The sequence below is a fragment of the Urocitellus parryii genome, chromosome 4 (assembly GCF_045843805.1).
Source record: "Urocitellus parryii isolate mUroPar1 chromosome 4, mUroPar1.hap1, whole genome shotgun sequence".
In the NCBI taxonomy this organism is placed as follows: domain Eukaryota; kingdom Metazoa; phylum Chordata; class Mammalia; order Rodentia; family Sciuridae; genus Urocitellus; species Urocitellus parryii.
In genome coordinates, this window is record NC_135534.1 from 8,233,486 (window position 1) to 8,248,011 (window position 14,526).

A 14,526-nucleotide genomic window follows, 5' to 3' on the forward strand; every position below is an offset into this window, starting at 1 on the left:
GCAAGCCGCTCTGAGCCAGGCTTTAAATCCCTTCTGGGCTGGGGAGCTCCACTCCCTGGCTGGAGGTTCCGCAGAGGCCGCCTGTCCACTTGCCCCTCAGTCCGGCCCGCCCTCCTGCAACCATGTCCCGGCCCCTGTCAGACCATGAGAAGAGAAAGCAAATCAGCGTTCGTGGCCTGGCTGGCGTGGAGAACGTGACTGACCTGAAAAAGAACTTCAACCGGCACCTCCATTTCACACTGGTCAAGGACCGCAATGTGGCCACCCCACGCGACTACTACTTTGCACTGGCCCACACTGTGCGTGACCACCTCGTTGGGCGCTGGATCCGCACACAGCAGCACTACTATGAGAAGGACCCCAAGGTGCTACTGGGGGTGCCCCAGAGGGGGGGATGGGCTGGGATTCTGCCAGGGAGCTCGGAGACCCTGACCAAGTGGCTGCCCCTTCCTGGGGCCTGGGTTTTCCATGACAAAATAAAGGGTCACCTCAGGGTCTTGGGGTTGGAGGATCCAGGGTGTCAAGCTGAAAGGGTGAGGCTAGGGGCCAGGCGGGGGGCTGAGGGCAGGTGGCTGCTTGCAAAGGGCTAGTGCCCATTTAAGGTTGGAGGGGCTGCTGATGGCAGGAAGGTTCAGGTGGCCTGGTTTGGGCCCTTGGTGGGAGGACATGTCACCGTTATGTGTGTGTGGTACGCCTGTACCATGGGTGGGGCAAGGCTAGGGAGTCTGGGACAGCAGGGATCAAGTGTCTGGTGGGGTCATGGATAAATGTCAGCAACCTAATACCCCATGCCAGGGGTGGGGGAGGGGCGGGAGGGGACCAGGAAACGGAGAGACCAGGCACTATCAGCATCCTCATGCCGGCTGTCTCTCCATCCGCTTCTTGGCACTGAGGCTAGAAGGCCAAGAGGAACTGGGCACTGCATGGATGGGAGGCGGCAATCTTTAGCCCTGAGTCACTGTGTGACCTTGAATAAAGGCCTCTTTTGTCTGGGCCTTGTCCTTGTCCTTTGGGGGAGCACTTGTAGGTGCTTCTTTACATCCTGACCCCCTGATGGACTATTGGGGTGTGTGGGTATGACTGAGGGGGACTCCACTTCTCCCAAGCACCTCAATTCCTGAGGTGGGTCTGACCAGCCCCATTCTCCAGATGGGGAAACTGAGGCCAGAGAGAAAAGGTGTGTGTCCGAAGTCAGAAGAATGATGTGCCTTACCTGTGCCCTGAAGTGAGGACAAAAAAAAAAAAAAAATTGGGAACAGATATGAGACATGCTGGGGCGTGGAGTGAGACAGGAGGGTGAGAGACTGAACGCTGATGGGTGACTCTGACCCCTTTCCTGTCCGTCTGTCTCTCTGGGCAGAGGATCTACTATCTGTCTCTGGAGTTCTACATGGGACGGACACTGCAGAACACCATGGTGAACCTGGCCTTGGAGAATGCCTGTGATGAGGCCACCTACCAGGTGTGGGGGGCTCTTTAGGACTGGGGGTGTTCTCTGCTGGCACTTGGTACTGACCACTGCCACCCCTCCCCACAGCTGGGCCTGGACATGGAGGAGCTAGAGGAAATTGAGGAGGATGCAGGGCTGGGCAACGGGGGCCTGGGACGGCTGGCAGGTGAGAGGTGGCTTACAGGAGTGGGCTGGGAAGAGGGTTCCTTCCTGTGGGTCCCTGACACCCACCTCATGAACACCCCCAGCCTGCTTTCTGGACTCCATGGCAACACTGGGCCTGGCTGCCTATGGCTACGGGATTCGCTATGAGTTTGGGATTTTTAACCAGAAGATCTGCGGGGGCTGGCAGGTGAGCAGCTTTGGTCCTGACCTTGTGGCTGGCACCCAGTCCTGATGCAGAGGTCTCCCATTTGGTCATCCAAATACGGATAGTTCCAGAATCAGCCCCAGCTTCCAAAGAAAGCACCCCGGCCCCTCCCCAGTTGCCCTCAAACCTGCTGGTGACCCCTGGAATATGTGGTCTACACTATGGACCGCTAGGGACAGACATGTCCTATAGGACAGCCCACCAAACCAGGGCCCACTGTAGAGGGTGCTCCAGGCCTCTGCTCCTGCCCTGCCTCATCAGCCACCATGGCCTGGGTCCCTGGGTCTGACGCTGCCTTCTTTTGCCCTGACCTGCCTGGCGCTCAGATGGAGGAGGCTGATGACTGGCTTCGCTACGGCAACCCTTGGGAGAAGGCTCGACCTGAGTTCACGTTGCCTGTGCACTTCTATGGCCGAGTGGAGCACACGAGCCAGGGAGCCAAGTGGGTGGACACTCAGGTGAGGATGAAGGGCTAGAGGAGGGAGCTCCTAGAGGAAAGAGCCTGGAGGCTATTGGACCCAAGCGCCTGAGGATCAGAGAGTTTAAGCACTTACTTAGAGTCACACAGCCGGAGCCAGGAAAGGCTGGAATGAGGATCACAGGGGGCCCAGGCTCAGTGCAAAGGGAGGAGAGAGGCTGTCCCTGCTCCAGCAATGCCTCTCCCCTGCCCCCACTACTGTCCACACCACTAGAGTCATCAAAGGGCTGTCACAGCAACCTGACTCCTGCAGAGCTGACCTGGAGGTACTGAGGAAAGCAAACCCATAACCTCAAAAGGGGCCAAGGGGCAAAAATTGAGGCCTCCCGAGTACAGTTGCTCTGTATCACCCAACAGCAAGTTTCAGGGGCCTAAAGCTAAGTAGGCAGCTGAATCCCGGGTCAGTCCTCTTGCTGTGGCTGCAGGTCACGGCCTCCAGATGGGCCACCCAGAAGCCTCTATGCTTTCAGAAGTGGCATTTATTCCACTGATATTCAGAATGAGGCCCAGGGGCCTTGGCGGCTGGCACCTGCGGCTCCGGCTAGGACACCAGAGACTGGCTCCCTCGGGCTCTGCCAGCCTGCCTCTCTGCTCTTGGATCAGTTGTTCCCCCTCCCAGTTTCTGTGCTCCAAGTGGGAGAGTGGCTGATGTCTCCTCAAGGGGCTCCCTTGGAGGAGTGGATGTGCCTTGGCACTGAGGTGGCAGGCCGAGTTTAGCAGCCATTACTCGGAGGGAGGCGGGGACAGCATCAGTCACTGCTAATTAGCTCCACGATCAACCAGACATAAGACCTTTAGATAGACTTGACCTCTGGGCCCCTTCGTAACCCAGGGCTCCCTTAGCCCTCTCATGAGTCCAGAGTCCTCTGGCTTTTGCTCAGCCACATCACTGCAGAGTGGCCACCAACACAGCCAGCCCTACTGTGGCTTTGGACTTGTCACTCTGTAGCTTCCCAGAACACTCATGAGAATGTAATAAGATTGAAATTGGGGGTTCCTGCTTCTTCTAGATGAGATCCAGAGAGGTCATCTGTTGGCTCATAGTAACACAGCTAATGAATGCGGGCACTGGGCCAGGACCAGGGCTGGGAGGTGACAGAGTGCAGGGGCCATGCCTTCAGCTCCAGCCCTGTGAGAGAGGGAGGCTCCAGAGTCACAAGCAGGCAGATGTCCAGGGCTGCCCCCACCCGGCATCTCTGACAGAGTGCTCCCTGCAGGTGGTGTTGGCCATGCCCTACGACACACCTGTGCCCGGCTACCGCAACAACGTTGTCAACACCATGCGCCTCTGGTCCGCCAAGGCACCTAATGACTTCAACCTCAAGGACTGTGAGTTCATCCTCCCGTGCTGCTAGTTAGCAGCCCCCCGCCCCCCACCTGGCTCACGCTCAGCTCCAGCCTGACCCTGTCCCCACTTCCTCCCTCAGTCAACGTTGGCGGCTACATCCAGGCGGTGCTGGACCGAAATCTGGCTGAGAACATCTCCCGTGTCTTGTACCCCAATGATAACGTGCGTTGCCCTTTGGGCTGGCATCTGGAAGCTTGAGTCCTTGGGAGAGGGGTCAGGGGAGCTGGGGAGGGACACTCTCTGCTGCCCTAGTGTCACTAGAGCATATTGCTGGCCCTATGTGCCCTGTGTCCCCCACCTCAAGCTCTTTGAGTGGGAGGACACCTGAGTCCTGAAGGAGGTAAGATAGGGTAGCTCTCATGGATGGCTGTCCCTGGTGACACCCACAATACCCTCAGTCCCTCTGTGGCCCTGTCCCTGACCCATTCCTGCTCTACTCCTTGGGTCCAGGGGGCCTGGGTAGTTTAGGGCCTCTCCTGGCCCCACCCACAGCACGCTAGGCCACATCCCTGCCATCTTGCACTGTCTCTAGTTCTTCGAGGGGAAGGAGCTGCGGCTGAAGCAGGAGTACTTTGTGGTGGCTGCCACCCTCCAGGACATCATCCGGCGCTTCAAGTCTTCCAAGTTCGGCTGCCGTGATCCTGTGCGCACGAACTTTGATGCCTTCCCAGATAAGGTACGCCCCCAAGACTGCCTTTACCCTGTCCCGTGTGACACCACCTCTCCCTTCCCGCCTTAGCCAGCCTCGCTCCGAGGGTGAGGATGTGGCTGCTGGGGGGATGGCAGCGCTCCCTCTCCCTTCAGCAGGCGCGGGGCCTGCGCTCTTCCTGTCTGTTGCTGGGGCCTACTACCCCTGGGCACCTCGGTCCCAGCTCAGCCACAGAAGGGGCAGAGGACAGTCACCACAGCACTTGGGTCAGGGCCCATATTGACTCCTCTGCCTCCCCCTAGGTGGCCATCCAGCTTAATGACACCCACCCCTCCTTGGCCATCCCCGAGCTCATGAGGATCCTGGTGGACTTGGAGCGGCTGGAATGGGACAAGGTGGGCTCAGGACCCTGCCACCTTGAGCTTGTGCTCTGCCTCAGGGTCCCCTTCCCAGACAGGAGGAGGACAAGAGCTGAACGGGAGACCTGAAGGTGGGGGGGTTGTGGTGTGTGGAGGGCCGTGCCCTCCAGCCTCGTCCTAACACCCTGCCTCGTGTCCCAGGCCTGGGAGGTGACAGTGAAGACCTGCGCCTACACCAACCACACGGTGCTGCCCGAGGCCCTGGAGCGCTGGCCTGTGCACCTATTGGAGACTCTGCTGCCCCGGCACCTTCAGATCATCTATGAGATCAATCAGCGCTTCCTCAACGTGAGCCGGGGTGGTGGCAGTGTGCCTGGGAGTGGGGCGTGGCAGGGGTATCCAGCCAGGACCTGAACCTTGGGCACGTGAGGGCTATGGGCAAGGCTGGGCGGGTGGTAGGGGCTGGGGACGAGAGTTCCTGGGTCCTGGTCCTAACTCTGGGTTCTTCTGGCATAGAGGGTGGCCGCCGCATTCCCCGGGGACGTAGACCGGCTTCGGCGCATGTCACTCGTGGAGGAAGGTGCGGTGAAGCGCATCAACATGGCGCACCTGTGCATCGCCGGGTCGCATGCGGTCAACGGTGTGGCTCGAATCCACTCTGAGATCCTCAAGAAGACCATGTGAGCCTACTCCGAAGACCCGCCCCTCTTTCGGCCCCGCCCACCCCACCGTGCCCTGGAGGTCCCACTCGGTCTGATCATTCAGGCACCCGCTCTCCCTGGTGGCCCCTTCCAAAGATGTCGGGTTTTCACATACACCATAACCCTTTCCAGTACAGTCCTGTTCCCAGCTGACCCCTCTTAAGCTCAGCACCCCACCTCCCCCAGGGCTGCATCCCCCATTCTAGAAATTAGAGTAGGGACCCCAGGGAGGAGAGCTGGAGTGAGTGGTGACTCCCACCCAACCTCATGCTGCAGCTTCAAGGACTTCTATGAGCTGGAGCCTCATAAGTTCCAGAACAAGACCAATGGCATCACCCCACGGCGATGGCTGGTTCTGTGTAACCCGGGGTTGGCAGAGGTCATTGCTGAGGTGAGAGGCCACTATAGGGCCAGTAGGGCCAACACAAATCCCTTCAGGCATCAGATGGGTACCGTTGTGCAGGTAGCTCACTGTGCAAGTGCTCCCAGGTGAGGGCTGAAATCCATCCTCCATTGGGTTCCCAAGCCTAGCATGTGTCTGGAGAGAGGAGCACCATTTCCTTATCTGCCTGAGCTGTACTCAAGGGCTAATGGGGGCCGGCTACAGAGGTCAACCTGGTGGAGTTCAAAATCTATTGGAAGGGTCATCAACGGGTCACATCTGAAATGAGACTGTGAGAGGCTGGTGTCGATAGAGGAGGCTCAAGGTTATGCCGGAAAGGCCAGGGATCCAGGAAGGCCAGCTGTGTTCAGCCGGGGTCAGCCATCAGAGCTCAAGGTCGGGAGGGGAAGAGGATGCACCATGCCCTCACAGGGGGGCTGGAGGAGGAGCAGATGGGAGGTCCAGAGTGGCAGGCTGGGGGAGGAGCCTAGCTGACCTGGGAAGGGACCCCTCCTCTGTGTCTGGAGGCAGGAGGTAGAGGGGCGGGGCTTGGCTGACCCCCATCCTCCCGCAGCGCATCGGGGAGGAATACATCTCAGACCTGGATCAGCTGCGCAAACTACTCTCCTACGTGGATGATGAAGCCTTTATCCGGGACGTGGCCAAAGTGAAGCAGGTGGGGAGGGCTGTCAGCTGGGAAGGCTATACCAGGGCTGGCATGTGGTGAGCGCAGGAGGACCCAGACGCCTGGGTCGGGATGGCAGTCAGAGCCCATCTCTCCTGCCAGACCCAGGCCTTTGCTGACGGGTCATGATGGACGGCAGCATCGACCTCCTTGGGAGCATGTGGGCATGGACCACAATGTCTGCCTTGGAGCAGGGGTGGAAGAGGGTGGCCAGTGAGCCTCCTGCGTCTGCCTTCCTGAGCCTGGGTGAAGGAAAGACGACATGAGGACTATAGGAATTCTTTTTTCTTTTTATTCTTTTGTGGCGCTGGGGCTTGAGTCCAGGGCCTCAGGCAGAATCTCTGCTACTGAGCCACATCTCCAGCCTGGACTGGAGGATTTCTTGATGCCTGAAGACTACTAGTAAGCACCCCACTGTGCCCGCAGGAAAACAAGTTGAAGTTCTCCGCCTACCTGGAGAGGGAATACAAAGTCCACATCAACCCCAACTCCCTCTTCGATGTCCAGGTGAAACGGATCCATGAATATAAACGTCAGCTCCTCAACTGCCTTCATGTCATCACCCTGTACAACCGTGAGTGGCAGGGTCTCCTCCTGTCCCAGTCCTCCCTGCTGGCAGCTTCTAGCACCACACTGTTTGATCCAAAGCTCCTTGGGCCTGGTGACAACATGGTATTATCCCCACTCCACAGATGGGCAAATTGAGGCTCGAGAGGGGGACGTGGACAGCCACAGGGCAAGTAATTGCCCAAGTCAGGCCTGCTGTCTTCTAGTCCAGGCCCTGGCTGCGGAGGTGCTCTCAGGGGCTTCTACCCTGAGGGAAAATCTGGCCTACTTCATCCTCTCATTTCCATAGGCATCAAGAAGGAGCCCAATAAGTTTTTTGTGCCTCGGACCGTGATGATTGGAGGCAAGGTGAGAAGCACAGACCAGAGCTCTGGGCCTTGACGTCTAGGATGAATCCACCCCACTGGTTTGTGGGATAAAGGGTCAGGAACAGGGTGGTAGCACTGACCCCAGACTGTGCTCTTAGGCCGCACCCGGGTACCACATGGCCAAGATGATCATCAAGCTCATCACTGCCATTGGGGATGTGGTCAACCACGACCCAGTGGTGGGAGACCGCCTCCGTGTGATCTTCCTGGAGAACTACCGAGTCTCGCTGGCCGAGAAAGGTGGGGTGCGACTGGCAGGAACCTAGGGAGGCCCTGACTAGTTAGGTCCCAGGAGAGGCGTTGGTTATTTTTTCCTGGGGTGCTTGCACATTAAAGCAGGGGCTGTGGAGGGCTGAGCTGCTAACATGAGCTCCTTCAGTGGTGGCAGGGCAGGGTGCAATCCCAGGGGAGCTGGGTATCGGTGGTGCCCTTCAGACCACACAGTGGAGGATTCAGGTTGGCTGGCTCCCAGATCCTGGTGAATGACAAGAGGAGGAGGGTGGGAGTTGGAGAGGGAGATTGGTTAGTGGGGACTAGAGGGATCAGGTAGAGGGGACCCTGATCTGGCTCTGCCCAGGCCAGCCTAATACAGCTGGGATAGGGCGGTTCCCCAAATTGACATAGTTCTCTGCTGCTGCCCTACAGTGATCCCGGCAGCCGACCTCTCTGAGCAGATTTCCACAGCTGGCACAGAGGCCTCAGGCACCGGCAACATGAAATTCATGCTCAATGGGGCTCTGACCATTGGCACCATGGACGGGGCCAATGTGGAAATGGCAGAAGAGGCAGGAGAGGAGAACTTCTTCATCTTTGGCATGCGGGTGGAGGACGTGGACAGGCTTGACCAAAGAGGGTAAATAGGGGTCAAGGACTCCAAAGTTGAGTGTTCATTGGCAGGAGGCACTAACTATGGCTGTTGGAGTGCAGGGTTAGGAGGCATGGGGCATGCCTGGAAAGGGACCCAGGCTGTGCAAGGGTTTAGTTATGGCCATGAGTATTGTGGAAGACTTCTGAGGGAGCTTAGAGTTTATAAGGTGAATGAAATGGGGAAGGAAAGGAGAACACAGAACTGAAGAGAAAGAAACAGAAAATCATGTCAACCCTAAGGGATAATATTATGATGGAATTGGAGGTAAAATTAAACCATTAGCTACCTGGAAATCATGGCCAAAGAGAAGACTGTAGAGTGGTAGTTACAACTGTGCTGTGGTCAGGAGCAGTTATTAAAAGGAGGTTCTGTTTTTTAATTTTTTTGTTGTTCAATGGATTTTTATTTTATTATTGATACGTGGTGTTGAGAATAGAACCCAGTGCCTCACACATGCTAGGCAGGTGCTCTGCCACTGAGCCACAATCCCAGACTTAGAGGAGACTTTTTTTTTCCATTAATTTTTTTTTTGCCCAGGCTGGCCTCAAACTCATAATCCTCCTGCCTCAACTTCCCAAGTAGCTGGGATTCCCAGCTAAAATTTTATTTATTTTTGTGGTGCTGCAATCTAACTGAGGGCTCTCCACATGCTAGGTGAGTACTCTACCACTGAGCTACATACCAGTCTAAAATTTATTTTTTAAATATGATTTTTTAATTATAAAAGTAATACCTCCTCATTAATTAGAAAAATATAAAACAACAAAGAGTGAAATAACTGTCACCCATAATTGCACACCTAGGTTAAAAGCCACAGTTCCCTTCTTTTTTTTTTTAATATTTATTTTTTAGTTCTCGGCGGACACAACATCTTTGTATGTGGTGCTGAGGATTGAACCCTGGCCGCACACATGCCAGGCGAGTGCGCTACCGCCTGAGCCACATCCCCAGCCCCCACAGTTCCCTTCTTTATGTGTGTTTCTAGGTATACACTCTCTCTCTCTCTCTCTCTCTCTCTCTCACACACACACACACACACACACACACACACATATGTGTACATGTATATATAGTTTTTAAAAGTTGGGGATAAGGGCCGCATGCTGACACATCCCTGTAACCCCAGGGGCTTGGGAGGCTGAGGCAGGAGGATTGCAGGTTTGAAGCCAGCCTCAGCAACTTAGAAAGGCTATATGCAACCTAGTGAGATGCTGCCTCAAAATAAAAAAATAAAAAGGGCTTGGGATGTGGTTCAGTGGTTAAGCATCCTTGGGTTCAATCTCTGGTACAAAGAAGAAAAATGTTTAACAAAAGTTGGGAATAAGGTATGTGAATTTTAAGCTCTGATACCTTATTTAATACTGAAGAGACCTTTCCTTTCTTATTTTTTGCAGTCCTAGGGATTGAACTGAAGGCTTCACATATGCTACGGGGGGGACTGTGTGGGGCCCAAAGTGTCAGCTAAAGCAGGGCCTGGAATCAGAGACATTGTGGAGGAGGCCTTGGTTTCTGTTAGGAAAGGGCATCTCCAGCTCTTTTATTTGTTATTTTAAGACAAGGTCTTACTAAGTTGTTGAAGCTGCCTCCTGAATAGCTGGGATTACAGGCATGTGCCACCATGCCTGGCGCTAGAGAGACTTTTTTTTTTTTTTTTTTGGTACCAGGGATTGAACCTGGGGCGCTTAACCACTGAGCTACATCCCCAGACCTTTTTTTTTTTTTTAATTTATTTTTTAATTTTAGTTGTAGACGAACACACTAACTTTATTTTTTATTTTTTTATATGGTGCTGAGGATGGAACCCAGTACCTCAGATGTGCTAGGCAAGCACTCTACCACTGAGTCACAACCCCAGCGCCCCCAGACCTTTTGTGTACTTTTTTTAGAGACAATCTCACTGAGTTGCGTAGGGTCTCACTAAGTTGCTGAGGCTGGGTTTGAACTCATGATACTCCTGCCTCAGCCTCCTGAGTTGCTGGGACAGGTGTGCCACCATGCCTGGCTTAGCAAGACATTTTCCATGTCATTAGTTTTCAAAATCTTTTAAAATGTTTGTATAGTGTTCCATCTTTTAAATAATTTTTTTTAAAAAAGAGAGGGAGAGAGAGAGAGAAAGAGAGAGAGAGAATTTTTTAATATTTATTTTTCAGTTTTCAGCGGACACAACATCTTTGTTGGTATGTGGTGCTGAGGATCGAACCCGGGCTGCACGCATGTCAGGCGAGCGCGCTACCGCTTGAGCCACATCCCCAGCCCCTAGTGTTCCATCTTAAGGACATGCATTATTATTATTATTATTATTATTATTATTTGGACCGGGAATTGAACTCAGAGGCACTTAACCACTGAGCCACATCCCCAGTCCTTTTTTTATATTTTATTTAGAGACAGAGTCTCACTGAGTGGCTTAGGGCCTTGTTAAGTTGCTGTCTGGCTTTGAGCTCACCATCCTCCTGCCTCAGCTTCCTCATCAGCTGGGATTACAGGCGTGTGCCACCACACCGGGCTTATATATTTAATTCATTTCATATGGTTGGATATTAAGGTTAATTTTGCCTATTAGTCTAAATATTACTGTAATGAACAACCTTTTACATCACTGTTCCCTTAAAAGAATTACTAGAAGAGTTTTTTTGTTTTGTTTTGTTTTTGGTCAAAAATTATGAGCTCTTAAGGCTCAGACACAGATGGCCAGATTGATTCCAGTTTATACTTCCACCAACAGCCTCAGAGAGCTGGCATTCAATGCCAAGAAGAATCTCTCCTGTGAGGCTTGACTAAAAATTGGCTTTGTCCTTTCGGCAGGAAGGTGCTGTGAAACATTGTGAGCAAGGTCCCACATTTTTAGGACTAGGCTTTAGAACAGTTCTGGTTGCAGGGCAGAGACTGGGCTGTAGGGGGTGGAGGGGAGACTGTGTGGGGGCCCAAAGAGTCACCTAAAGCAGGGCAGCACAGGGGCTTGGGATCAGAGACATTGTGGAGGAGGCCTTGGTTTCCGAGAGGAAAGGGCAGGGAGTAAAGGAGGCCAGGCTGGCCTTGTGGAGGGTGTCCAATGGGGAGTCTGGAGAATAGGTTTTGCCATCTCAGAAAGTGGAGGAAAGCTGGTATGCCTGCAGTGATCTGGGTTGGATTATCAGAAATTAAGGGACATACCTGAGGATGTACCTATTGGTGCCACCTGGAGCTCAAAGACAAGGCCAGGGATGGGCTTGGGATGGTGGCGGATAAAAGACATTCACAGGGTTTTTTTCCTTTTCTTTACTTCTTTTTCTTTCTTTTTTTCTTTCCTGGTGCTGGGAATAGAACCCAGGGCTCTACCACGGAGCTGCACACCAGCCCAGGCCATTCATGGAGGAAGCAGTAGTGGTGTGGAAGAGCCCGTGTTTGGGCCCTTGGCTCTAAGACTTACCTTTCCATCCAGGCTGAGTTTCCTCATCCACAAAGTGGGAGAGGAAAAGTGGAGCAGAGTGGAGGGGACTGCTGGGAAGGGACCTCCAGAGGGGGTGTAGCAGCTCAGGGAGGACAGCAGCAGGCTGGGCCTGGGTTTGACTGAAGCTTGGGACTTCCCAGATCTTTTTTTTTTTTTTTTGTAGTTGACAGAATGCCTTTATTTTATTCATTTATTTATATGTGGTGCTGAGGATCGAACCCAGTGCCTCACACATGCTAGGCAAGCGCTCTAACACTGAGCCACAACCCCAGCTCCTTCCCAGATCTTCTCTGGAGGAGGATCCAGGAAGCCCTTACTCTAGGGAGTTGACCACAGCTCTGTCCTGGCAGGTATAATGCCCAGGAGTACTATGACCGCATTCCTGAGCTCCGGCAGGTTATTGAGCAGCTGAGTAGCGGCTTCTTCTCTCCCAAACAACCTGACTTATTCAAGGACATTGTCAACATGCTCATGCACCATGACCGGTGAGCTGGCTGTCCAGGCAACCATGCAACTGGGCTGCTGGGCTGGGCAGGGCTTCGGTGGGGGTGGGGAGGCTGAACAGGGTCCTGAGCAGCTGTGGCCAGGTTCTTTTTTTTTTTTTTTAATTTATATTTTAGTTTTATTTAGGTGGACACAATATCTTTATTTTGTATTTTTATGTGGTGTTGAGGATCGAACCCAGGGCCCCGCGTGCCAATCGAGCGTGCTACCGCTTGAGCCACATCCCCAGCTCTGTGGCCAGGTTCTTTTGAAAGCAGCATCACTCTCCAAGTCCCTAGCTATCCACTGGGGCAGAATGACCCAGACCTTGCTGCCTCTCCTTTCCCTTCCAGGTTTAAAGTCTTTGCAGATTATGAAGAATATATTAAATGCCAGGAGAAAGTCAGTGCCCTGTACAAGGTGAGAGGTTCTGGGCCGGGGGTTGGCAGGGCTTTGGTGGCCCTGGCTGGGATGAGGCAGAAGTTGGGGAACATGCTTACGGGAGTGAACTCAGAGTTCCCCTTTGGCCTATAGAACCCGAGAGAATGGACGCGGATGGTGATCCGGAACATAGCCACCTCGGGCAAGTTCTCCAGTGACCGCACCATTGCCCAGTATGCCAGGGAGATCTGGGGTGTAGAGCCTTCTCGACAGCGTCTGCCAGCCCCTGATGAGAAGATCTGAGCTTCCAGACCAGACCCCAAGCCTGCCCTTGAGTGTTTGCTATCCCTTGGGCCAGCTCCAGCTGGTCACCCTGAGAGTGGGCCACTGGAGTTAGGTCTTTAGGCCCCTTCCTGGAATCCTCACTTTCTCAGCCTCTAGGTCCCAGCATCCTGGTAACTAAGGACACTGCCCTCTTCCTGTCCTTGGGCTCCCTGTCCTCTCCTATTTATGGGGTCTGACCAACTTCACCCACTCCCCAATAAACTGATTCTCCCTGGAGCGTCCTTACTCTGTGGGAAATATTTTTAGCTTTTGGCGGACACTACAGCAGCTGCACAATCACCCTCTTAACCCTCCTACCCCTGCCAGCAGGTGCGTCCTGGGCTGGGGGGGAGGGCCCATGGGGGCGGGGCCTGGGACTCTCCCTTACCCTAGTGTCAGCCTCCACGCCTTTCTTCCCAGTGCTGTGTCCATACTAGGTCAGCTGCCAGCTAGGCTGGCCGAGGGCGGGGCGTCCTTCTGGGTGGGGCCCACTGGGGCTGGGAGCTGGGACTTGGGATGAATCCTCCCGGACTACCGAGGATCCACAGGGTCACCGGAGGAACCCAAGAGGGGGCGTGGCCTGCGGGTGCTTGGCGCCCTCTTAGCCCCGCCCCTATCCCCGCCCCACTGCGGCGTTTTAGGGTCTCTTAGCAGGTGGCTCAGCTTGGTAGAGTCGTGGTGGCGTTAGGACTGGGGAAATGCACGGACCGTTTAGACTAGGCCTTTGTCATCCCCTCATTATGGGGAAACTGAGGGCCAGGAACGGCCTATTTCTGAATTTCACGGTACCAAGACTGAGGTGTGGGAGGAGGTCCTGCCTCCCGGCCTCAGGCAGGGAGGGGCAAGCCTCAGCAGGGAGGTTTGGGGCCCGTGGTTTCACAGTGAGTGTGTTTGAACCGAAAAGGCCGGAAACTGTTACCAGTTCCCTTGGCCCGGCTTGTGGGGACCCCAACTGCTTGCGGCTGCCCCTCCCAAGTTGGTCTTCCCGGGGCCCAGGCCTCCAGTCTCCAAGCTGCGGAGACCCACCCGCCGCTTGCAGCTGCCCCTTTCCATCCGCCCGAGGAGAGCCACGCCCTCCCGAGTGAACTGGAGAACCCCTTCGCCCCGTCCCCAGACATCCAGGCCGCATCTCCAGGTAGCTGGATTGTCATCCCTCGCCCCACACAGGACCTTCTCCCCCCAGTGTTCCCACCTCGTCCTAGCCCCATCTCCAGACTGTCACAGGGATCCTCTGCCCCCAAACCCCCCGACCTCCATCGGGCTAGCGCCTCCGCTGCCCGCAGGAAGACGCGCGGCCCGGCACCGGGTTAGCCCCGTGGGAACGGTGGTATCGAAAACAGGAACCCGGCCGGGGGGCTGGGCGGGGCGCCCCTTCCCCACCGCAGTCCGCTTCCTGCCCCTCCCGGTTTCCTCCGTCCGACACCCAGGCGGGGCGGAGGACAGCGGGGCGTCCGGGGTGGGGGAGGGGGCTTTTAGATTAGTCCCCCGCCCCCTCATCCCTCCGTTTGCCAACCCTTGGCGCGTCTGGGGGCTCAGCCCCCAGCCTGCGGCGCCGGCGTCCGGGGCGGCGTGGCAGGGGAGGGGTTAAGCTGCCGCAGGGACCGCCGCGTGCGGGGCGAGGGGGAGCCCCGGTGGAGAAGGCGCAGCCGGCGGTGCGGAGCCCGGCGCAGGGGCGGGAGGGGC

The 14,526-nt window shown here is 55.2% G+C and overlaps 1 protein-coding gene across 1 annotated transcript; it reads left to right on the top strand.

Annotated features, from left to right (window-relative positions):
* Nucleotides 1-36: 36 nt before the first annotated feature.
* Nucleotides 37-13,089, top strand: Pygm (glycogen phosphorylase, muscle associated). The gene is made up of 20 exons (XM_026396669.2): nucleotides 37-365; nucleotides 1,361-1,462; nucleotides 1,538-1,616; nucleotides 1,699-1,802; nucleotides 2,147-2,278; nucleotides 3,516-3,627; nucleotides 3,726-3,808; nucleotides 4,179-4,322; nucleotides 4,598-4,690; nucleotides 4,856-5,002; nucleotides 5,171-5,334; nucleotides 5,632-5,746; nucleotides 6,312-6,413; nucleotides 6,849-6,996; nucleotides 7,279-7,337; nucleotides 7,456-7,597; nucleotides 8,003-8,210; nucleotides 12,006-12,140; nucleotides 12,492-12,558; nucleotides 12,673-13,089. The coding sequence occupies exons 1-20, from the start codon at nucleotides 123-125 to the stop codon at nucleotides 12,820-12,822; spliced, it is 2,529 nt and encodes an 842-aa protein (XP_026252454.1). The 5' UTR covers nucleotides 37-122; the 3' UTR covers nucleotides 12,823-13,089.
* The last annotated feature ends 1,437 nt before the right edge of the window (nucleotides 13,090-14,526 follow it).